Source organism: Xenopus tropicalis, chromosome 9 (assembly GCF_000004195.4).
Source record: "Xenopus tropicalis strain Nigerian chromosome 9, UCB_Xtro_10.0, whole genome shotgun sequence".
Lineage (NCBI taxonomy): Eukaryota > Metazoa > Chordata > Amphibia > Anura > Pipidae > Xenopus > Xenopus tropicalis.
This window is the reverse complement of record NC_030685.2, coordinates 32472183-32498194: the sequence shown is the minus strand read 5'-3', so window position 1 is coordinate 32498194 and position 26012 is coordinate 32472183. Positions and strand designations below refer to the sequence as shown.

At 42.0% G+C, this 26012-nt stretch overlaps 1 protein-coding gene across 2 annotated transcripts; it reads left to right on the top strand.

The window, feature by feature from the left end:
- Window positions 1-398: 398 nt before the first annotated feature.
- On the top strand, window positions 399-25053 carry LOC108648772. Of its 2 annotated transcripts, XM_031892902.1 has the most exons (14): window positions 399-472; window positions 2611-2695; window positions 7008-7202; window positions 7419-7465; window positions 9632-9734; window positions 11298-11397; window positions 13616-13734; window positions 15807-15992; window positions 16078-16156; window positions 17616-18272; window positions 21170-21315; window positions 22753-22822; window positions 23023-23265; window positions 24408-25053. In XM_031892902.1, exons 1-10 carry the CDS (start codon window positions 417-419, stop codon window positions 17777-17779), a joined length of 1134 nt encoding a protein of 377 aa, XP_031748762.1. In that variant the 5' UTR covers window positions 399-416; the 3' UTR covers window positions 17780-18272; window positions 21170-21315; window positions 22753-22822; window positions 23023-23265; window positions 24408-25053. The 2 variants fall into 2 exon arrangements, with proteins under 2 accessions (XP_031748762.1, XP_031748761.1); XM_031892901.1 differs by having other exon boundaries at window positions 23023-25053.
- Window positions 25054-26012: the final 959 nt, after the last annotated feature.

The following is a 26012-nucleotide window of genomic DNA, read 5'->3' as shown; positions in this document are numbered from 1 at the left end:
GAATTCTTTTTTCATCTAATCCTTGCTAGCTTAATGTGACTTGATGCCTATGTATGAGATACACTGGTTTCTATGCTGCCGTGCAATGCACATCTAAAGTGCTGTAGGTTTAAGCTTCTCCATGCCCTGGGCCAGCACTACCTCTCTTCAGATGACAGACATATAACTAATATATATATATATATATATATTATGTATATAATATAATTCCACATACCTCCCTGCTTCTGGGAACAACCTCCCTAACACATGGAAACTGCTCACACCCTAGACCTCACTCCCTTGTGACCCCATGGCCACTGCTGCACTTTCCTTTCTGCTCTTCATCTGAGAAGCGGAGCAGGGTGAGGCTCCACACCCTCTGTTCCTATGGCAACACACAACATCCACCTCCGGCAACAGCAGAGATAGCAGATATGATGGGCTGCAGCACCCCCACCAGCATCATTATCAGTCAGGTGGCTGCAAGACTGTAAGTAGTGGTGTTTGTATAAAAGTCAGGCAGTGGGGAAAGGAAAAGTGGTGCCAAGGTGTTGCTGAACTTCAACCCTTAGCATCCGTCTTTATGTGCAGAAAAAGCTTTGGGGAGCCCTCTCACCCTAACTGTCCTTTTAGCTGGGGTTTCGGGTGTATCTAGTAGAGTAAAAGAATTCTCCCCAATTTTTCCCCAACTAGGCTTCAGTTTGATCCCCCCCTACTGATGCTTCAAATCCCCCAAGGAAATGTAATTTAATTTAGGAGCCACTGGTAAGGTATACATGTTCAAATGTTGCAACAGATTAATATTGCTTTGCCTTTTATCACAAATGTATTTAATACTGGATCCATCTTACACAGGTCCCAAAAAGCTTTAGAATCCGCTAATAAAATATCCTATCCCACTGAGGTAGAAGTTTGGGTTGCTTTGCCATCCCCCTAGCCCATCCTACTTGTCTAGGTGGAAAGACTTTATTATGATTTTTTTTTAACTGAACTACACAAACTTGAATTTTGAAGAAGTACAAGATGTTAGTCATATTTTTGAAAGCCTGGGGCTCTGTTGCCTCCTTTTGGCTGATGGGCAAGCCTATAGATTCCCTAGATCAGTGCCCCCCACCTGTCTGGCTGCTGTGACTTCTTACCTTCGTGTAAGCATTAAATGGTATCGGTACTGAGATTAACTGGCCCCCTGCATTGTTCATACCTCAGATTCAGGCAAAAACACCCTTTATTGCTTACACCTGTAATCCCCTGTATTGTTCACACCTCAGGCTCAGACTGTAAGACCCCATATTTTTTTTTATCTGTTCAGACCTCAGACTGTAGGAGCAATGCCAGCACTGTGCTGCCTTTGTGTATGGCCCACACAGGGAGGGTAGGGCAGGTAGAGTATGGCACACACAGGCAGCATAGGGCAGGCAGAGTATGGCACACACAGGCAGCATAGGGCAGGTAGAGTATGGCATACACAGGGAGGGTAGGGCAGGGAGAGTATGGCACACACAGGCAGTAAAAGGCACGCAGAGTATGGCGCACACACACGCAGTATAGTGTGTGCGCCATACTGTGCCTGCCCTACCATGCCTGTGTGTGCCATACTGTGCCTGCCCTACCATGCCTGTGTGTGCCATACTGTGACTGCCCTACCATGCCTGTGTGTGTGCCATACTCTGCCTGCGCTACCATGCCTGTGTGTGCCATACTCTGCCTGCCCTATGCTGCCTGTGTGTGCCATACTCTACCTGCCCTACCCTCCCTGTGTGTGCGCCATACTCTGCCTGCCCTACCCTGCCTGTGTGTGCCATACTCTGTACCTGCCCTACCTTCCCTGTGTGTGCCATACTCTGCCTGCCCTATGCTGCCTGTGGGAGTTGAACCTTGCTCGGTTTGTTCTGTAAGTTTGTTAGCATTTGGAAATAGTCATTATATGGTCCCTAAGGTGTGTAATTATGTGCTGGAGGTTGCTGTGCTATCCATTATCGGCCTTCGGTAACAGAAGTTGGACAGCACTGACCTAGACAAACGCATTGTAGCAAACAAAAAAAAAATCACAGCTGCACTCACCTTAGGCAATTTTCTGTGGTGCAAAGTCTCCTAGGCGTATGGCAGCGCCCCAACACTGTATAGAACAAAGCAGAAATAGAGACTGCACTCAAGTTAAGCTGGCCATACATTTCATATGATTTTTAGACCATGTGTGGGCTCCGACTTATCTTCCTGCTAATTTTTGCACCATGTCTATCAGTTGTTTAGTCAATCAGGTTAGAAAAATCTGTGCATGTAATGGGTATCAGATGATATGCTTGGGTGACATTTCTGGGACATCAGTTTTGATTCTCCTCTCAGATTGGGGACAGCATCGGGTCATTAATATAGTCCTAAGACCACCGTTATTATATGATTGTTTGGCCCTAGGGCTAAAAGATCGAATTTGCCCAATATCTCCCACCTCAGGTGAGCATATCAGGAGAAGAGCCGCTCATTTAGCGACCTCGCCAAATGAGCGGATCTAAACATGTATGGCCACCTTTAGTCCTGGCCTAGTCTAACCTATGGGGCACACCTCCTACTCCCAATTCCCTCTATGAATGCATTCCACGTTTAAGTGCTGGTGGTGCCATTGCCTTTCAGGAAGCATTATGTGGACGTACAGAGGAAGGAAGCCAGGTTTGACCTGGGAATGGTAGATAAACTCGACAGATACCGACTGTATCAGGTATGTTGTATTATATTTCGAATACATTTATGCAAGGTTTTCTTTATTCTAGACAAACCCTTGTTACCCAATAGCATATTTATTTTGAAACTGGATAAAATGATATCTTTATTAGGGGATTCCGTATTACTGTTAGGTAAACATATCAGCTCTGTGGCAACCTCTACATCAACAAATACCTTGGGCTATACAGGAAAATCTGCCAATGTTTGCTTTGGTCACAGCCATCAGTTTGTTTTTTACTGCTTTAGTGCTGCTGCAATAATGAAAGAATACATCTAATTGGCTGCTGGCCACTAATTAAAGGTATAATGTTGTAAAAGGCACTATGTATGCCCAGGTATACAACTATTCAGATGTTTGCTTTTACCTGGTTTACCAACTGATGCTACCTGTCAATTGGTTGCTATGGGTTACTAAACCAGTAGAAAACTTTGCACCTTTTATTACATAATCCCATAATCACATTTAGAAACAAACTTAAGCTGGCCATACATGCACCAATATCACAAAAGGCTGCGGATATTGGTCGACTTGTCGATCGGCCAGGTTAAAAGATTTTGATCGAGTGCCATTGAAGGCACCCAAGCAAAATCTACGTTCAGGGCTGAATTGGCAGAAGGAGGTAGAACTTCTATAGTTTCTACCTCCATATCTGATGATTCTGCCCTGAACGGCAGTGGGGGGTGGGAACGATCTTTCATTCGACCAATGGTCGCACAAAAGATCGAAAATCGCTACGTGTATGGCCACCTTTAGGCTCTGCATAGGACAAAAAACACCCTGAAGTTACAAGTGTAAAGAGTACCATGGAAAATGGCTAATAAAAGATAATTCAACCCCAGGTAAGCAAATTGCAAGTCACATTTTGTGCAAGTCACATTTTGCATATTTATGTCAATATTAGGTATCATGCTAATGCAGTATTACATGTTAATCAGTAAATCGAATCAGATATTGGTATCAAAATCAGAAGTGTAAAGGGAATTATGGCATAATACCAAGCCCCCCCCCATTCATTGGACTGACTGTTCCAATGTCCAACTCTTCCTCCTGGGGGGCAGTAACCTAAAACTGCAGGATATTCTACTCTCTATTCTAGTGTATGTATGTATGTATATCTTTATTTATAAAGCGCTACTTATGTACGCAGCGTTGTACAGTAGAATACATTACAAACAGGGGGGTTATCAAGTTAATAATAGATACATACAAAGTATAACAATAGATGCAAATACAGTGGCTTGCAAAAGTATTCGGCCCCCTTGAACTTTTCCACATTTTGTCACATTACAGCCACAAACATGAATCAATTTTATTGGAATTCCACGTGAAAGACCAATACAAGGTGGTGTACACGTGAGAAGTGGAACGAAAATCATACATGATTCCAAACATTTTTTACAAATAAATAACTGCAAAGTGGGGTGTGCGTAATTATTCAGCCCCCTGAGTCAATACTTTGTAGAACCACCTTTTGCTGCAATTACAGCTGCCAGTCTTTTAGGGTATGTCTCTACCAGCTTTGCACATCTAGAGACTGAAATCCTTGCCCATTCTTCTTTGCAAAACAGCTCCAGCTCAGTCAGATTAGATGGACAGCGTTTGTGAACAGCAGTTTTCAGATCTTGCCACAGATTCTCGATTGGATTTAGATCTGGACTGTGACTGGGCCATTCTAACACATGGATATGTTTTGTTTTAAACCATTCCATTGTTGCCCTGGCTTTATGTTTAGGGTCGTTGTCCTGCTGGAAGGTGAACCTCCACCCCAGTCTCAAGTCTTTTGCAGACTCCAAGAGGTTTTCTTCCAAGATTGCCCTGTATTTGGCTCCATCCATCTTCCCATCAACTCTGACCAGCTTCCCTGTCCCTGCTGAAGAGAAGCACCCCCACAGCATGATGCTGCCACCACCATATGTGACAGTGGGGATGGTGTGTTCAGAGTGATGTGCAGTGTTAGTTTTCCGCCACACATAGCGTTTAGCATTTTGGCCAAAAAGTTCCATTTTGGTCTCATCTGACCAGAGCACCTTCTTCCACATGTTTGCTGTGTCCCCCACATGACTTGTGGCAAACTGCAGACGGGACTTCTTATGGTTTTCTGTTAACAATGGCTTTCTTCTTGCCACTCTTCCATAAAGGCCAACTTTGTGCAGTGCACGACTAATAGTTGTCCTATGGACAGATTCCCCCACCTGAGCTGTAGATCTCTGCAGCTCCCCCAGAGTCACCATGGGCCTCTTGGCTGCATTTCTGATCAGCGCTCTCCTTGTTCGGCCTGTGAGTTTAGGGGGACGGCCTTGTCTTGGTAGGTTTACAGTTGTGCCATACTCCTTCCATTTCTGAATGATCGCTTGAACAGTGCTCCGTGGGATGTTCAAGGCTTTGGAAATGTTTTTGTAGCCTAAGCCTGCTTTAAATTTCTCAATAACTTTATCCCTGACCTGTCTGGTGTGTTCTTTGGACTTCATGGTGTTGTTGCTCCCAATATTCCCATAGACAACCTCTGAGGCCGTCACAGAGCAGCTGTATTTGTACTGACATTAGATTACACACAGGTGCACTCTATTTAGTCATTAGCACTCATCAGGCAATGTCTATGGGCAACTGACTGCACTCAGACCAAAGGGGGCTGAATAATCACGCACACCCCACTTTGCAGTTATTTATTTGTAAAAAATGTTTGGAATCATGTCTGATTTTCGTTCCACTTCTCATGTGTACACCACTTTGTATTGGTCTTTCACGTGGAATTCCAATAAAATTGATTCATGTTTGTGGCTGTAATGTGACAAAATGTGGAAAAGTTCAAGGGGGCCGAATACTTTTGCAAGCCACTGTAAATACAAGATACAGTTGCAATAAGTTAAGAGTCAAAGACACAAGAGGATGGAGGTCCCTGTCCCGTGGAGCTTACAATCTAGATGAGTGTGAGCACCAAATGGTCAGATGTGTAATGGGTATAATGATCATGAGGCCTGACAGGGAATGGTGGGCACAATGGTCTTATTCATTATAGCTGGTATATTTATACTGTATGTTGTTTGGAGGCACCAATATTTTCCCAATGCTCATGGAGTCAACTAATATATAAACAAACAGTACTGGGAAAAACAGTAGGGTATAAACTCATACAAGGATTTGTCTGTATCTGTACTTAAAATATAGTTGAATAACTGGTGAAATAATTTTATTGAGGCAAATATTATGTCTTTATATTATTCAGTTATAAATATTGTATAAAAAATAACTATAAAACGCCTGTTGGCAACATTCTCACATTTAGTAAGTAAATACTGATTGCTTAAATCTGGAGCTAGCGGAGGGGCTGCACGGGGCAAGGCATGAATGCAGGACTCCCTGTATTTAGAGAAAACATGATTAAACATTAAACAGTAATGGTATCCAGTTTGTAGTAAACATTACTACCAATTGCTATCTCCAAAGTGGACCCTGTTGCTATGTATGGGGTGCAGGGAAGACAACCTCTGTCTAAATGTTTTGGGAGTGGCCCCTGGAAGTCAAGTGGCCAATAAGAAGCCCAGTCCTACACTGTGTTTTGATTACAGGAACAACAATCTTCAACTTTTTAATTCTGCCTTCTGATTGTAAAGCACATGGTTTAGAAACGTATTCTTATTCTTAGCAACTAAGATGTGTTGGAGAAAGAAAGGAAGTACAGTGGGCATGAGGCCACCTTTGTGTTTATTGTATTACCCCCATAGTGCATATATTCTGTCACCAAGTTGCACCAAATAAGCAAACCTCTGGGAATAGGGCAGTATTTACAGAATATTACTATTTAAAAAGAAACTCTCTTTGTGTCAAAAGAATATGTTACAGTACTTAAAGCATGGCCCATAAATCAAAAGAACTGGGCCAACAAAAGCAGTTGAGCAATAGAAGTGATTGAACTTGTCTGTCATAATTCATTGTGCTTTGCCAGCAGTCTTTTTGTTTAATGGGTTTGCAGTTGCTTAACAAATCTTTATATTCAGAACAAAGCAAATCTATTGAGAAATACACATATCAGATGTCAGCAAGGAGTTCCATGAGTTCCATATAATGGTCAAAAGCTTTTCTACAGGTCACTGAATTCTTAAATACCTTGTAATATCCTTATATTTGAATAAAGTGTACCATATTATTTACAATACACAGTTCTATAAACAGAATATATATATATATATATATATATATACTGTATATATATATATATATATATATATACTGTATATATATATATATACACATCAATTTTACAGTATTTTACTTTAGTAATGTTCTGCATTTGCTTTTGTAATATTAGCTAACGAGCCCTGACGGCCCCCCTCACACTCTAAGTGCCAAACAATACTCTCTGGATAACCAGATAGAGGCCGTGCTTCGACTACACACCCGTAAAACTGATGAAGAATGGAATCGAGAGCTGAATACCTTCCAAAAGAGAAAACAAGTTGTGCAGAAAAGAATCAAAAAGAAAATCATATCTTTGGACATGCCTGTAGGTTCTGAAGTCTGTTTTATTGGTGTCCTGTGTGCCACTTTTAGGCATATAAAGCCTGCATTGCATTTTGATCTTAAGCCTTTTGCTCACTCTTAGGTTCCTACTTTCCATTCATCAGTTTAGACCTTATAATAATCCTGATTCTTGTACATTTTGCATCAAATCCACCTCAAAGCTGATATTTAAGCAAGCCCCAACTGATTTGTTTTACAGGAACAAAAATCCAGTATATCTCTAAGAAGAATACATCTCAGACAAAGGTATTCATTTACCTGTTACTAATTATAAAATGTTTAGATGGCTAAATGCAGTGCTAGAAGTAAGTATGGGGCCAGCTGGTTAAAGTAGATGGTCATCAAGTTCACCCCACCTTCTTTTTATCACTAGGTTTCCCCCTGTATTTTCACCTCCCGCCACTGTAACTGCATTTGCCAAGTCAGTAGACTGAAAAGAGTTCAGGGCAGGGCAAGTTTGCCCAGGTGCAGTAACCCATAGCAACCAATCAGCAGGAACTATTAACATTAAAAACACTTCTACTGACAGCTATAACCTTTTACAGAAGAGTTAGCGACTTGCAAGCGTTTTCAGCATCATCAGGTGATTATGAGACCAGTGCCAGGATACTGACCTAAAGCAGTCTCTGTGTTTCATTTAAATCCTGATTTTGCCTGCCTGTTTGCCTGTTTTGCCTGCTTTTTTCTGAAACCATCTTCAGATCAAGAAAAGGCCTGGCAGACTTTGGATCTGATCTACTGACAGAACTAGCACAAGTGGGTGCTTTTTGGGCATTTCAGGCTAATCTGCCATTGGAGAAAGTATGTAATCTGTATGGCTTCAGACAAGGCTTTTTTTTTTTTAAAACATTACCATCAGTGTTGGACTGGTGCAACCGTGACCCACCAGGGCTGCCACTTGAAGTGCCCCCCTCAGAATCTGCAGGGCCCTCCTCCTGACATATTGTGTGCGGCATGGCATAATTCTTGCCTGCAAATCAAAAGGGACTAGGCAGGTGCCCATGAGGGCCAGGGTCCCCCGGGTTTTCTCCCGGTGCCACTGCCAGATCAGTCTGACCCTGATTACCATGTGGATATTTTTCTTCTATTGGCAAAAGAGTTTTGGGAGCAGTTTGTTCTTCAAAATAAAAATCTTTTTCGGCATTAAGTCCTGTCAGTTATAGGATTATTTTACCCACACTTTTGGATTGCTGAGGTGCTACTAACCCTTAGGTGTGAAGGCTGCCATAGTAATCAGGGAAAACAGGAAATATAATTCATACTTACTGTAATTTTCATTTCTTTTTTTGGGCATTTACACCGACCTTACCCAAAATAGGGCTCAGACTGAAAAGGCAAGAGTCAATAGCAGAGGAGGGGTTTTATAGTGGTGTTAATTGATTAATTGAGTTTATATAGTAATCGGGAACAAAATAAAGTTTCCTGTGACCTGTAACATTCATAATGCATGAATTTTGAGTTTACAAAATGTATTTAGCGATTCAACATGTACTTGACAAAAGCACTTTAGTTAACAAAATAAGTGAAGCAGTAAATACAGAAACACAGGTGAGCACATTTCTGTGTTAAAACTTTATAGATGACAGCTGTTTGTTCTGCAGTGGATACAAAAGATATTATTTATAGGCCAGTAAATCAACCATTTATTCGCATAACTCCCAGTCCTCACGCTACAGTCTCCAATGTAAAAAGGTAATGGGAATGACTGGCGTGATTCCAAACACACTGGGAGCCACTGTTACTTTTCTCCACTCTCCATTCTGGTTGCTCACATCACTGAATGAGTGTGATATTTTCTTTAGCCTCTATGAGTCAGTAGGCGCCCTTGGGATACGGTGCCTGGGAATCCAATGTTAGGCATCTGAGAGTGCAGGTTAGGGGCTGATAGTTACACGGTGAACTCATTAATTTAATGTCCTTAATATATTATGTTTTGTATATCATTGCAAAATAAACATCATTCTAGTTATAATGCACTGTGGCTCTGTATTTCTATTGGTGGCCTGTAACAGGCTGGGCTGCCGGATGGATATTCAGGTATAGGACCCATTATCCAGAATGCTTGGGACATGGGGTTTTCCAGATAAGGGATCTTTCCGTAATTTGGATCTCCACAATTTAAGCCTGCTAAAAATCATTTAAATATTAAATAAACCCAATAGGATTGTTTTGGCCCCAATAAGGATTCATTATAACTTAGTTGGGATCAAGTACAAGGGACTGTTTTATTATTACAGAGAAACAGGAAATCATTTTTAAAAATTAGAATTATTTGCTTATAATGGAGTCTATAAGAGATGGCCTTTCCGTAATTCGTAACTTTCTGGATAAGGGATCCCATACCTGTACTATACATACAGAACACTGGAAAAATTAAACTTTTGCTATATTCTTTTCTATATTTGATGACAGGACAGACAGCTACTGGGATCCCTGTCACTTGCCCCCATCTAATATATCCCAAGGAGAATTCACAAGGCTCCTTTGCTCAGCTGCAAAACTCATTGTTACCACTGTAAGTACAAAGTTATTTATGAAATAACAAGCTGTGAGTTTTCATGCATTCCCACCACATCTGCTTTTACTTCATTTGTCATTACCATCTCTTGTTTAGAGAGAGCCAACATATATAAGGCCTTACAGAGGGAAATATTAATCAGTCACATCAGGCCCTGCCCTAGCGGAGCTAACAATCTATTTTATTCATGCAAGCTCACGAAGGAAATACCAAATACCAAAACCAGGGAGGCATATTTATCAACATTTGAATTTTCAAGGTGATTTTCATTTGAAAATGTAAAAGAAAAAAACTCGAAAACTGAACCTTTATGTTAACTTTTAGTATGTTATAGAATGCCCTATTATTTACAACTTTTTAATTGGTTTTATTTTTAATAGTTTTTTAACTTTTAGGGGAAATTTACAAACAGTCTGATTTTTTTTTTTCTGGTTCAGATTTTTTAACACTGAAAGTTGCAGAGAAACAAATCTCCAATTTTTCAAGATTTACAATGCTTCGAAATGGCTAAAAATCCGAATCTGACAATTTGCCTGCTAGTTCATGTAGGAGAGTTTTTAAGAATTTTTTAAAAAAGAAAAATGTTTTAGTAAATGTGCCCCAAAGTCTTACCTGTTTCCAGCTGTTGGATAGGGTCCCTGATCCCAGCAGCCAAAAACTATTGTGCTATGTGCTATTGTGCTATGTGAGTCTACAATGTTATTGTTACTGGTTATTACTTACCGTATATACTCGAGTATAAGCCGAGTTTTTCAGCACCAAAAATGTGCTGAAAAAGTCACCCTCGGCTTATACTCGAGTATATATATTTGGGAAGCCCTGCCATTTGGGAAGTACTTGCCATAATGCTGTGCACTTCCCTGTACGCGCTCCCATCCTGCTGTCTTCGCTCCTCTGCGTGCGCTCCCAGCGTTTAATCGTGCGCTTCAATCCTACGCTGTGTGCGCTCTCTTGGTATCAGTGATTCATTCCAACGCGCGTGCTTCAATCTAACTCAGGTCCCTTTGGATGCAGACGCGTATGCACGTACGCAAACAAACACGCACGCGTCTGCTGAAACCTAGAAACAGCCATCAGCACGCGTGCGCACCACCCCTCGTGCGTGTTTGCTTGCGTACGTGCATACGCGTCTGCATCCAAAGGGACCTGAGTTAGATTGAAGCACGCGCGTTGGAATTAATCACTGATACCAAGAGAGCGCACACAGCTGATCTGATATATTATTTGATTATTGAAACTTAGCAGTAGCGGCTGCATTTCACACCCTAGGCTTATACTCGAGTCTTTTTTTTATTCCAGCCCTCCCCTATACATTCCACAGTCTCTCATTCAAACCACTGCCTGGTTCCTAGGGTAAACTGTAACTAAATGAATACTTTTTATTCCCTACACTTTACATATTGTTTTCAGACTTATTTCAAAATTAATTTTATGATGATTGTGTTTCAAATATGTGATCTCTAAGGGAGAAAAGGTGTAATACTTGCAATTGAAATTAGTAAAAAGGGGGAAAACCAAAATATAACTAATCTATGATTGCATTTGGCAATTTTTCCCTAGACGCCAGAGGATCAAAAGCAACAGATTCCTTTGCACAGAAGACAATTTAGTTGGGAAAATCCAAAAAACAAAGCCTGTTTTTTACCCACTGTTCCCAAAGGTTTGTGTTTTTAGAGCTTTGCCCATAGGGGGCTGATTCATCAAAGTAAGAGTTCGAATCCCGAAACGGGTAAAATTCGGATTAGATACGATAATTTCTGATGATCGCAAATATCACGAAAATGCTTTCTGTTGATCCTTCAGTGCATGATTTTGGAAGCCTCCCATAGGGCTCAATGGCACTCTGCAGGTCCAACCTGGCCCAAGGAAAGTCTCCCATAGGGCTCAATGGCACTCTGCAGCTCCAACCCGGCCCAAGGAAAGTCTCCCATAGGGCTCAATGGCACTCTGCAGCTCCAACCCGGCCCAAGGAAAGTCTCCCATAGGGCTCAATGGCACTCTGCAGCTCCAACCTGGCCCAAGGAAAGTCTCCCATAGGGCTCAATGGCACTCTGCAGCTCCAACCCGGCCCAAGGAAAGTCTCCCATAGGGCTCAATGGCACTCTGCAGCTCCAACCCGGCCCAAGGAAAGTCTCCCATAGGGCTCAATGGCACTCTGCAGCTCCAACCTGGCCCAAGGAAAGTCTCCCATAGGGCTCAATGACACTCTGCAGCTCCAACCCGGCCCAAGGAAAGGCTCCCATAGGGCTCAATGGCACTCTGCAGCTCCAACCCGGCCCAAGGAAAGTCTCCCATAGGACTCAATGGCACTCTGCAGCTCCAACCTGGCCCAAGGAAAGCCTCCCATAGGGCTCAATGGCACTCTGCAGCTCCAACCCGGCCCAAGGAAAGTCTCCCATAGGGCTCAATGGCACTCTGCAGCTCCAACCCGGCCCAAGGAAAGTCTCCCATAGGGCTCAATGGCACTCTGCAGCTCCAACCTGGCCCAAGTAAAGTCTCCCATAGGGCTCAATGGCACTCTGCAGCTCCAACCCGGCCCAAGGAAAGTCTCCCATAGGGCTCAATGGCACTCTGCAGCTCCAACCCGGCCCAAGTAAAGTCTCCCATAGGGCTCAATGGCACTCTGCAGCTCCAACCCGGCCCAAGGAAAGCCTCCCATAGGGCTCAATGGCACTCTGCAGCTCCAACCTGGCCCAAGGAAAGTCTCCCATAGGACTCAATGGCACTCTGCAGCTCCAACCTGGCCCAAGGAAAGTCTCCCATAGGGCTCAATGGCACTCTGCAGCTCCAACCTGGCCCAAGGAAAGTCTCCCATAGGGCTCAATGGCACTCTGCAGCTCCAACCCGGCCCAAGGAAAGTCTCCCATAGGGCTCAATGGCACTCTGCAGCTCCAACCTGGCCCAAGGAAAGTCTCCCATAGGACTCAATGGCACTCTGCAGCTCCAAACCGGCCCAAGTAAAGTCTCCCATAGGGCTCAATGGCACTCTGCAGCTCCAACCTGGCCCAAGGAAAGTCACGATAACGAAGCTTGAACGAATCCAAAACTTTCGTACTCTGCGCGACAATATGATTTTGTCGCACAAATTTTGTCGAAAAGTACGAAAAAGTCTCAGAAAATACGCTCAGTATGAGTCGGATTCGGAGCGATCGTACTTATAATAAATCTGCCTCATGGTGTTAAATTGCACTTGAGCAGATGCCCATATTCTGTATCCAGAATGCTCGGGTCCTGGGGCCCTTTCCATAATCTGCATCTATATAGTTTACTAAAAATTCATTTAAGCATTAATTAAACCCTATAGGGTTGTTTTTCATCCAATAAGGGGTAATTATATCTTAGTTGGGATCAAGTACAAGGTACTGTTTTATTATTACAGAGAAAAAGGAAATCATTTGTTTAAATTAGAATTATTTGTTTAAATTGAATCTATTGGGCATGGCCTTCCCGTAATTTTTAAGTTTCTGGATAACAGGATTCTGGATAATGGATCCCATGCCTGCATGAACAAAAGTAATTGGCAGTTAGCTGCTACTGGCAGACCGTATGCTAGAAAATTAGCCTCAAGTATATTATATAACTTTTTTAGATTTTTTAGAGTTTAGATTTTCTCTAAACAGTATAATATGGAAAAAAAAAACTTTATTTGGGATGTGAGCAGTATATCTACTGCCTTTGCTACTAGTAAGGTATCATTTACACTAAGCTCCCCTGTGGCCCAAATGTAACACAGGTGATTTATTGTACAGTTCAAAAATATCTGACCCATAAGCAATCTAATTTCTCAAATTTATATATATTTCTCTGCCCAACTGAGCCCAAGGAGTTTCTGCCTCATATGCTTTCTATTCCTCTGATCAAGTGTTATTTTTATTTAGCCAACATTAGTTTGAAAATCCCATCATCACTGCAAGAATCCAATGGCAGCACAGAAGCAGCACAGAATGAAACAGCATGTACCGATAACGATGGAATTGGTGATAAATTGAATAAAAAAGTAAGTTCTTTTATAAGAATATAATATGCCAAATCCTCTGGCTTTGTTTTAAATTCTAAACACCCTTATGTAAATATGTATTGGCAAAACGGACATAGAGATATGTAATACACTTAGGGGCACATTTACTAAGACACGAATTCGAATCCGAATTGGGAAAATTCAGATTGGAAAACGAACATTTTGCGACTTTTTCGTATTTTTTGCGAATTTTCGGCGCCTTTACGACTTTGCGGAAATTGTCGCGACTTTTGCGCGAAAAAACGCGAGTTTTTCGTAGCCATTACGATGCGCTCGTAAGCAGCGGGCGAAACTTTTAGACTTTGCATGATTTTAGAAGCCTCCCATAGGACTCAATGGCACCCTGCAGCTCCAACCTGGCCCAAGGAAAGTCTCCCATAGGGCTCAATGGCACTCTGCAGCTCCAACCCGGCCCAAGGAAAGTCTCCCATAGGGCTCAATGGCACTCTGCAGCTCCAACCTGGCCCAAGGAAAGTCTCCCATAGGGCTCAATGGCACTCTGCAGCTCCAACCTGGCCCAAGGAAAGTCTCCCATAGGGCTCAATGGCACTCTGCAGCTCCAACCTGGCCCAAGGAAAGTCTCCCATAGGACTCAATGGCACTCTGCAGCTCCAACCCGGCCCAAGGAAAGTCTCCCATAGGTCTCAATGGCACTCTGCAGCTCTAACCTGGCCCAAGGAAAGTCTCCCATAGGACTCAATGGCACTCTGCAGCTCCAACCCGGCCCAAGGAAAGCCTCCCATAGGGCTCAATGGCACTCTGCAGCTCCAACCCGGCCCAAGGAAAGTCTCCCATAGGGCTCAATGGCACTCTGCAGCTCCAACCTGGCCCAAGGAAAGTCTCCCATAGGGCTCAATGGCACTCTGCAGCTCCAACCTGGCCCAAGGAAAGTCTCCCATAGGGCTCAATGGCACTCTGCAGCTCCAACCCGGCCCAAGGAAAGTCTCCCATAGGGCTCAATGGCACTCTGCAGCTCCAACCTGGCCCAAGAAAAGTCACCATACTGAAGCTTGAATGAATCCGAATCTTTCACGCAAGTATTAACGCTACGCAAAAAATCGGCAGATTTTGCGCAACATTCGGAATGGCAACGAAAAAGTCGCGGCAATTATCCGAAAAATCGCAAAATACCGATCATTACGAAAAAAACGCAATCGGACGCATTCGGCCTGTTTGTGAGTAAGTAAATGGGCCCCTCAGTGTAGTTATTTATTATGGCTGTGTTTAATTGTAATTATTGGTGATTATATTGCAAACTGACATTATGGAGCAGATTTATCAAAATGTGAGTTCAGAGCTTAATTCATAAAAACTTACCCACGTGAGTATTTAGCAAAAAGTTCTAACTTTCACCCATTGATAAATACACTTCCCATAGGGTCACGTTTACTAAAACTCTAGCATTTCTCAAATAAACTAGTTTCCATGAATGTATGACATTTACTTTAAAGTCTGAACTTAAAAAAGTCCATGTGGGGAAAAAGTCACAAGACTGAATTTTTAGAATTGTCAAACAGGTTTTTGAATTGTAGCAGCATTCCAAAACCTGTAAAGTTTAGAAGCAATGAAGGAGAGGAATGGGACATCTGCCATTGAATCCTACATGATCTTGGCAGGTTTTAGCTGGTGAATTGTCGGATTTGGATTTTCAACAGTTTTTTTCCTGTGATTTTTAGCACTAAAAAAATCAGAATTGTAAAAAAAAAATCAGATCATTTGTAAATGGCCCCTTATGCCTCAGAATGTGCAGGAAGGTGATAGGACTGGAAGACATTTTATTCAGCCTCAAGCCTGGGGGGCTTTTTTTGTACAGAAAGAAGAGCTGGCCCCTACTCTAAATACAGAGGGTATAGCATTGTTTTGCTTTGCAGTTAATAAAGCTGGAGCAGTTTGGGTGAGGAAGAAGCACTGTTGTCATGGGGACAGCTGAAGACAACCTTGTCTTTGGCATTGGCACTATGGCGCAATATATTGGTACATTCTATTGGCAGCCAATAATACCATGTATAAATAATATTTATGTTTATTCATATGCTTCTTGGTCATTGTAGGAAGCAACATTAAGTGATACAATTGAAGAGGAGGTGGATTACAAAATCACAGTTTATACAGGATCAGTTACTAAATCACGAGGAAGACAAGTCCTATTAATAACAATGGTTGGTGAAACAGGGAGATCTGGAACGCTCTACCTTGCTAACTCCTCAACCAATGATTTCCCTTTTTGTGCAGGACAAGTAAGACTCAATAATCAATTTCTACAACAATATAACTCTCGTGGTAAAAAAGAACCTTACTAACTTTTATCTCTTTTCTATTTAGGTTGATGTTTTTCATATGAAAGCAAAGCATGTTGGGAAAATCAAATATATTATTACAGGAATTCATAGACGAGAGAGAAGTATGTTTCTATTTCTTGTGCTTTAACTGTATAATACAACCACAACCATAGAGGTCATTCAAGACCCCAGGGGTAATAACACCCCCCCTTAGTGCTCATTTTCTCGTCACTTGTGCCCCCCTCCATGGCATGCACTCTGCACTGAGCATCAGAAGAAAAATCCAGTACTCAGTGAAGAGTGCAGCATCAGGAAGCGCAGCACAACCCTGTCCTTACTGCCTGCAATTGGGCCCCAAAGTGGGCTGTATGTCCTGTTACTCCTACCCTGCGCCTCAGAAGGTAGGGATGGGAGGGGAAGACAACTACATACCCCCCTGCCAGCCCCTCACTAATATAGTGCTGATATATGCAGTCAGTGCTGTATTATTGAAGGAATTGGCAGGTCTCTGCCCTCCAAAATGAAGCACAAAGACCTATATGCACACACCGATTGTAGCTAGCAAAGTGCAAAAACTGCCCGATTGCGGCCATCATTTTTTTGTACTTAAAAGTTTTTAGATTTGCATTATTGCTAAACACAAAGCAACTTGGAATGAACTGCTGTAAACTTTTTATGGCTGTTACATGAACTGCTTTATGTTGTAACCATTAGTAATTGTATTTAGAACTTACTCTGTAGAATTATTAATGGAGTTTAATTTAAATGATATAACTGTCCTGTTTTTATCAGCCCTGTCATTTACCTTGGCATATTATCCCAATATGCCAACCTTGAGGTGGACGATATCAGATTGAACCGATCATTCAGCCTTTGGTGCAAAGACCATATCAACAAGCTGATGAGTTTCTTGCCCCAGCGGAATTTTTAAACCTGCCTGAACAACATCTGCCCAACTTTCAGACAGATATTGGCAGGCCTGTGTGAGGAGCCTATACAAGGGTTACCTTTACTGTTGTAATGTGTAAATTACAAAGAAATACATAGTTCAGGGGTCCCCAACCTTTCTTACTCGTGAGCCACAGTAAAGAGACTCAGGGAGTAGCACAAGCACCTTAAAAGGTTATGGAGGTGCCCAATAAGGACTGTGATTAGTTATTTGGTAGCCTTTATGCATCATCTCAGTTTACAGGAGGGTTTGTTTGGTGGTACATCATGTTTTTATTCAATCAAAACATGCCACCAAGTCAGGAATTCAAAAATAACTACCTGGTTTGGGGGCACTGAGAGCAACATCCAAGGGGTTGGGGAGCAACATGTTGTTCACGAGCCACTGGTTGGGGATCACTGACATAGTTGTTTGCACAGGTTATGCTGAGCACAACAGGGTGCAAGTACCCTAGGATGTGAATGTAGGTGAGGAAGATTTGGTTATAATAACATTACAGTGATTGGACAACACTTCTTATTTTCATGTTGGTGTGTGTATCTCTAGAAATATTAGTTTTTTTCGTAAATCGTAGAATATGCAATTGAATAATGGCAGCAAATATCCAACAATTCCCTGTTTCATCCTGTTAGGTGGCAGGTATTACTGTAAAACTATCACTGTGAGGAAAGATGCAGATGAAGTCTATATATTCCCCTGCAATCGCTGGTTTGATTCTTTCAATACAATTGTGCATGGTGCCCCATACTCCTTGGAAAGAAGATCTACTGAGGATAAATTTATGGAGACAAGATAGCATTAACTCAAACTATAAAAACAAATCCAAATTGGCAACACCCAACAGCGAGGCTGAAAGGGAATGGTCTTCTGCATCTGGTACCCATTTAGACGAGGAGAGTAATGGCAATATCTCACAGTTAGCCTTAATAAAGCAAATTCTTTCAGACCCAGCAAGCAATTGCCCTACTGCTCCAGATTTTTACAGCAGTTTGAAGGAACAGGAAAGAGCACAAATTACGGTTTCTCCATTATTCTCTGTGGGGAATGTCATCCAAAGTGCTTCTACTGGGCAGGCGCCTTCTAGTCATTGCCAGCTTACTTATCCCAACACACAGATGTCAGGTTGTCCACCTGAAGATCAGAGCAGCTTTTTCTCAGATACAACCCTGGATGAAGAGTACCTGTTCTCCGACACATCTGACGAAAATGATGAAAATATCTCTTTTTATTCAGAGTCCAGTAGTGTGGGTAATCGGTCAGAAGAAGCATGCAAGGCAGCAGACATGAGGGTAAGAAATAGCTCCTTGTTTTTTACCCTACAATTTATTATAGAGATGAAGCAGTGGGTATTGCAAAACAGCCAAATAAATGGTGATAAGCAACTTTGGTTTAACCATGGTGATATGCAAGTGCAAGGTCCCTATGCTCCATCTGTATGCTCATTTCGGCTCACTGTCACAGTCAAGCAATATCCAGCAGTGTTTTGGACCTGGGCAAGGTGGTGGGCACACAAGGGGATTGGTAGGCTAGAGAGGTAGGAAGCCTACATGCCTCCCCTACTCACCCCTCATGAGTACAGTGTTGCAAAACTCAGGCAGTGCTGTATTCAAGGGGGAAAATGCACACAGTTGCTAACAGTGGGGCAAGGAACAAAGTGCAAAAAACATGGCAACCAAAGACCACTTCATATTTTCCTTTATTAAAAAATCCATGTGAATGTACTTTTTACTGTGAATTCCTGCTGACATATGAATATGTACCTATTTAACATTAAAGGAGAATGCAAGTCAAAGTTAAAAAGCATACTGCCCAATAGTCCTCCTATTGTTTAGTAAAAACGCCACACTTTTGGCTCACCTAATCAAATATTTACTCAGTCACACTTACTTCACATTTTCTAGAACAGGCAGCCATCTCTAAAAAGGTATTCTCCCTTCCTTTCCCTCCTTTCTTCATACTGCACATGTGTTTCATTCCCTCCCCCCCTCCCCTCTGCCAGATCCGCTTCTGATTGGCTGGTGGGCATGTGTAGCTCAGAGCAGGAGACAGGATCAAGTTACACACATGCTCAGAGAGTAGGAAGGCTGCCGCTGGCACCTACAGGAAGGGGAGAGAGATTTCAGTGATGTCACTGTAGGCTTCACACTGCTGTAGGCTGCCAGCACCATATCTCAGAGAAGCAAGCAGGGATCTGGGAATTTAGATATGCAGTAAGTACTTAAAAAGAATGCCTTTAGACTTACTTTTAATTTATATTAACCTTTCATTGTCCTTTAAACTTTTAACACTTTAGTTATCCTAATGGAGAATTTTTTAGATGGGAAGTTTTTTAAGGTTTTCCTCACAAGACCACACTCAAAGCCCACAGATTTCCACAGTGTTTTGTATGTTCTAAGATTAAAGGTGATGTTCGCCTTCATATTAACTTTTAGTCTTTCGATGGACCTTCTTCTAAGTTAACTTGTAATTTTGTCACGGCAATGCTTCGAAAACCACACAATAAAAAACGCAGACTAAGTGCAAACTGTCTTCATCATACTAAATCATACTAAAAGTTACTATTAAAGTGAATTACTCCTTTGACAGACCTGTAAGGTGTGCAATGCTTTTCACTATAAGCTGAATGAAAAATCTGGTGCTCAGTAAAGAGAACAGCGTCAGGGGGCTGCGCAATCTTACTACCTGCCCTAAGGTAGGCACTAAGAAAAGGGCTCTGATAGGGGCTGCCCCTCTGGCCACTCTGTACCTTGTGCCAACATGGCTCCTCCTACCTGCTTCTTACTAATACAGGGATAACACAGTCAGCACTGCATTAGTGAAAGGAGCTGCGACTAGTAACGTTTCCATGCACACAACCAAGCCTCCATAGTTTGTGCTTGATGCTCATTAATAATGCAGATGGCATTCCCAAACACCATAAGTATAGGAAAATACCGGCTCTTCCAAATGGGGACTAGCCCCTATGCTTTATTAAGCAAAGTTTCCTTCACTGAATTAAGCTGCAGGCCTCCTGACTAGTGATGTGGGCGTCAGGAAAACTCAACCCACATCTAAACCTGACCTGTAAAACCTTATCCCCAACCGTGCAAAATTTTGCTATTATACGACTTGCACCCAACCTGTACTTGTGTCCTCCTGCTCCATAAGTTTATTCTATACATGCCTCTGGTTCCAAGACAGGGAATCTTTGGGGGGTGGGTGTGCTTCCCCGCACCCTACCTGAACCCGCAATGGCTGCTCAAACTTCAGCCCAAGCCCATCTGACCCATGGGTCCCCAGGTTGCAGGTCAACTCCTTACCTGTATCAGAAGGCACATCTAAACCCAGGGATTCTGTCATGATTTTTATGGTGTACTTTTTATTTCTAAATTACACTGTTTAAATAGCAAATAATTCACTCTAATATTTAAAATTTGATTCTTTGTTTTAGTTGTAATATTGCTGTGTAGGCGCCATCTCAGTGCATTGTGCCTGAGTCTGAGCTTTCACATTAGAACTGCTTTCAGGTAACCCAGCCCCTTTTGAAATTTCAAAATTAAATATAAAAAAATCTGTTTATGTTTTTGAAAAACAGATTTCAATGCAGGATTCTGCTGAACTAGCTCTATTAATTGATGTGTTTTGGGGAAAAAAAACATGTTTTCCCATGACAGTTTTCCTTTAAGTTAGGGATGGGAGGTTTGATGCCTACATGCATCCCCTTGCCTGCCCTTCAGTAATACAGCGCTAACCCAGTCGGTGCTATATTAGTGAATGGAGCCACTTCAGAGTGCAGAGGCCTGCGGCCCCACGCATTGTGCGAAAAAATTGGAAATTGTGGCACTTTGCACACTGTATGGGCACTGTAAATGAGGCTTGGTGTCTTGGCTGGGGGAGAGCAGAGCACTGCTATATTCTTTCAGTGTATGTAAAGAACAAGACCTTATTTACCTATAAGGAAAAGGATAAGATAAAAGCAATGAAAAATTCTAGCATATTAATGGTTTTAAATCTAGTGTGTGCCACAGTAATATCTCCAAAGGCCCAGATTATCTGTCATTTAGAAAAAGCCTCCCCCCCCCCCCCCCCCCACATCATCACAAGCTTTAAGGTACTGTCTATTTTAACTTGCTCTCTCCCTATATCTAGCCTTATGCCTACACTGTATTCTAGCTTCCAGTCATTCAGTAAAGTATTTTATTTGCAGGATGGAGCTTCCAACCCCGTGCAGAAGAGCCCTACAAAAGCCAGCAGTGAAATGGCCCATATATTTCAGATAGCTTTGGAGGCAATACAGAGTGAAGACCAGACTAAGCTAAAGCATATGTGTGAGCACCACTTTTTTCTCCTCAGGTACAGGATGTGCAAATTCATATGGATATATTAGTGATTACGTTAAATAAGGTATTATGAGAAAAACATTTTCCTGTGATAGCCAGCTTATTTAAAGAATAAGTGAAGCCAAATTCACTGCCAATATTTCAGTCCAGTCGCACAAGTTTTCTCCAGACCAGTGCTCCCTTTAAAAAAATAAAAAAAAGAAAGCACAGTCTTTGAAAAAAAAAAAAAAAAAAGTATCTTAGGGCAGTATTTATAAGGCACCTTGGCACCTCAACCCCTAGGGCGGCACAGCCCCCAGCCTCCCCATGGATTTCCATAGGCGGCATTGGACCAAAATCACAATATGGCACTGCATTCTACGTACCCCGGACATTTCTGGCAGATTTACCTAACTGTGAGAATAGAGCCCACCACATTAAAATGTTGCCACTTTTTATTCATGCCTATAGGATTATTAGAAGAATATTCATTTAATGGTAAAAATCACCCCTGAAAACCACAGAATTTTTCTGTGGTGAGCTCTAATGTTATACTTTCATAAATCTGCCCCTAAGTCTGAAGAGGTATGCCAAGCAGGGTCAGACAGGGCCGCCGGGACACCAGGAAAATATCCAGTGGGGCCCAGACCCGACCCTATTGCTGCTTCCTCTGGTGTCCGATGTCCTACCCTGACGGGTTTCTCATACGCGTTCAGGGGAGGACGTCGGACAGGGACCCCTGCGGAGGGGGGGTTTTGGGGTGTGCGGTTGGGGGACGTGGTTGGAGTAGGCACCTTGGGGGGTGTGGGGCCCCTGGGGCGGCAGGTTTGTGTGACAATTCTATGCATTTAAATATATTAGATAAGTTCTGGGAGATATTACCGATAGTGAGAGACAGACCTGTTACTGCAGGAGACCAGGGAAGAGGGGCTTAAATCCGGAAGGCTCTCAACAAAACAGGGTACTGACTATTCTGGAGTAGCTTCTGTTTTCTTGTTTGTAAGTTAAAGGAACATTAAGACTAAATTTTTTTTTTTTAGTTAATTCCCCCCAAAACAACTATATTGATAGGTAAGGCTTACTTCCCCTTGGATTTTTAAAACTCTTTAGCTTGAATTTGACTTGCAAAATGCCTCATAGGAGAAAGGGGAAATGGTGACAGCAGCTTAAATTCCACTGTGCGCTGAACCAGAAGCCACATCTTTAAATATATGCTCACATCATTACCCCCACAGCTGTCCTAAGAAATAGAAACATACATTTATGTATAGCTTTATTATAATAAAATCTAAATAAACAGTGGCAGGCTGGCGGGCTTATTTAGGTGTTTAGAGTTAGAAAAAATGATCACACTTAATGCCTGAAACTCCATTCCCTGAGGAACAGAGAATAGGGAGCAGCATTCTCCAAATTCTTATTGGTGCTAGAATGTCTGTGTTATCTACTAATTCAGTATTTATCTTGGTTATAGTTCTACAGACAAGGAAGGTAGGACCCTGCTACATCATGCAGCTTCCCGTGATAATACAGCAATATGCCAGGTATGCCACAAAGAGAAGTACCTCGGAGAGTTTAAATGCACTATGTACTGTAGTTCATTATCTTAATCACTTAGTTGTATCAATAGCCGTTGCTCAGCTAAGAAGTATCAAGTACAAAGATGTACCCTGCTTTATGCATTTTACATTACTGCCATGATCGACAATCACAATTGCTATATTCTATATTGCTTCCACTTAAGCTTCTCCTTGAAAACACGGTCGGGATGATTAATATAGACAGGCAGGATGCATATGGAAAGACAGCGTTGCACTATGCTGTAGAAAATGGCAGCAGTGGGACAATCAAAGTGCTTATGAACAACAGAGCAAGTGCTGCCATTCCGGATGGATATTCCAAAACTGGCCTGGACGCCGCACTCCAGAAGCTTCAAGAGATGTAAAACAGAGACTGATATCACCAATTGTATAGTGCAAGCAAACAGGTAGGAGCTCCTATAGAAATGCAATTTGTAGGCCTTTTCTCTTTACAGTGTTAGTATCATCACAATTTATTAGTATTATCACAAGCACCACCATATTCCACAGTAAAATAAATAGGAGAATGCACTGAACATGCAGATTTACATGCAAAGCAACCAATAACTGAAACAAGAGGTGAAAATGGCCCTGTCTGAAAGAGCTTACATCTGAAAAGAACTTTACCCTTGGAGCTGTGGTTTTGCTAAGTCATTGCCGATGTGGCCATTTGCCCCGCTCTAGGTATTCTCTTCCCTGCTGCTGGGGTTGCAAGCTTCTGTAGCCCGAAGTCTATAAGCACTTCACTCCTAAATCTTCTCTTCCTGCTTCTTTTTTTAGGAAGGGAGAGAACAATCACTGTAGTAAACACAATGCCCACTTATGGTCTAGTCTTACCTGTAGGAGCCTGCCCTTCATACATTTTTTAGAAATATCCAGGTGGCAACTCCTTTGCAGATCTGATTTGGCACAACCAACCATATTACACAGATTGGTTAGATTGTGGACTGTTTAGTCCATTTTAGAAGAAGCAGAAAGAACAAGGAGTCTTTTATAATTGTTACTACTACAGGTATGGGACCTGTTATCCAGAATGCTCGGGACCTGGGGTTTTCCGGATAAGTGGTCTTTAAATAAGTCTGCCAAAAATCATTTAAATATTGAATAAACCCAATAGGCTTGTTTTGCCTCCAATAAAGATTAATTATATCTTAGCAAGTACAAGGTACTGTTGTTTCATTATTACAGAGAAAAAGGAAATCATTTTTAAAAATTAGAATTATTTGGTTATAATGGAGTCTATGGGAGATGGCCTTTCCGTAATTCAGCATAATTTTCAGTGTGTGCAAGTGACATTTTTAGTGTGCAAGTGACCCCCAATTTTTTAGGCGCAAATGTGCCGTTCCTATTGGTGCTGGGTGGGAAGGGAACCCTGAAGCTACCAGTCAGGAGGTGGCAGGAACTCCAGGATTCCCCTATGTCAATAGGAGCAGCAGTGCTTCTCTGAGAACTGAAGGCAGGAAGGACTTATTGGTGTGTCATGATAAATAAAGCAGCCTAAGGTATCCAAAAATCTTTCTCTAATATTTCTCTATTATGTTTCTGTAAGGAGTTATGGACATGACTAATGCAGCGTCGAGCCTGTTGTGCCCCCTTTTTCTCCCCCTGTTCCGCAAGAAATACAACGGACACTTAATTGGGGAGAGAAGGCCGCAGTTGTTTTTTGCAAATTATTTAATATAAATCAGCAATTGTATATATAAACCCAACCATAACTAGTATTAAACCATTTGTAAATCCAAACATTAAACATTAAGAACTCTGTTTGGCACAGTATAAGACTTCTGTGTTTTTTCCCTTTTATTTTAAAAATACTGTTTGTAATTATTTTTCTGTATGTCCTCTTGTAACATCCTTTTGTATACTGACTGTTATACCTTTTATAATATTAAATACAAAATTAAATAAGTTTTGTCGTTGATGCTCTAAAAGTGAACCCTAGCCTCAGAGTGTGTAACTGTGTGCCTTAGCCCTCTGCATGCTGATTAACCATTTGACTGCTGATAGGAAGTGTGTGTCAGTTCCCTTACATTAACCCTTTAATACTAGCATGCTTGGCATCTCTCATTGCCAGTGTGAGACGTATGAGTGGTGGCAGCAAATTTTGTATGAGTTTTGTGGGTGTTGGTTGGTATTTGGGTGACCAAGCAAGTGACCCTCTACACTACACAGCCACGCCTAAAGTCACGTGCAGAGTGCATTTTGAGCATTTTTATTAAAGTACATTTAATAAAACTGTTATAGTGTTGGTAAATGAGCCCTAATGTTTTAGCCAGTGTTACTCATTCCCCACTCAACACAGGTGATTGGGAATCTTATATTCCTTAATCGGAGGATAGAGGTTGGCTTCCCTAACTTACAAAAGCAGATCTGTGATTCACTACAATTTTGCCTTTTAGGTCAAGGCTTTTTCAGATTTAAGGAAGAAAAAAGCAGCTACAAAGTCATTAAAGGACTGTTTGAATTTATTACAGTTCCAGTAATCAGTTCGACACTGTAGGATGGAGGAGTGGCAGGTTCTCCAGTTCATTTCACTGGGGTGCAAGACCCATCATATTTGGGGCTCCAGCAGAACAGTCCGTGCATATCAAGTTATTATCCTGGGTTTAGCTCTTTATGGCACATGCCCTGTCCGGCAGTGCTCTAACTTGTGCAGGGGGGACTCCGTATCCATGTAGCAGAACAGAATTTAATTTCCCTCATGTTTTTTGGTGGAGGTGGTTTGTAAGTCTGTAACCGCTGCATGCTGCTTAGCTACAGTCGTTCTAATTCTGCCTTCCCTTTATCTCTTTTTATCTTTCCTGTTCCCCCTGCAAATGATTATTTTTACAACTCTTTCTTTGTATTCCTTTTTTTATTCCTCCATACTCCTGGTCAATATTCTGTTTTCCTTTTTTCCTTCTATCCTTCTCCCATGGAACTTGGTAGCAGTACAAAACTGCAATACCTTATTTCTGGCTGTGTAATTACCCCTTGATGATTCAGGCCATTGGTATCTTCTGCTCACGAGTGCCATTCCAGTCAGATGTTGCATCTTGGTAGCTACAGCCAGCAGAAAGCATGAAGGTACAGCCAGCTATGTAGAGTAGTATTGTAGAACTTTTTAACATAAATGTCCTGCTGATACCAGAGAATGCTGGATGGAAGTGTAGGA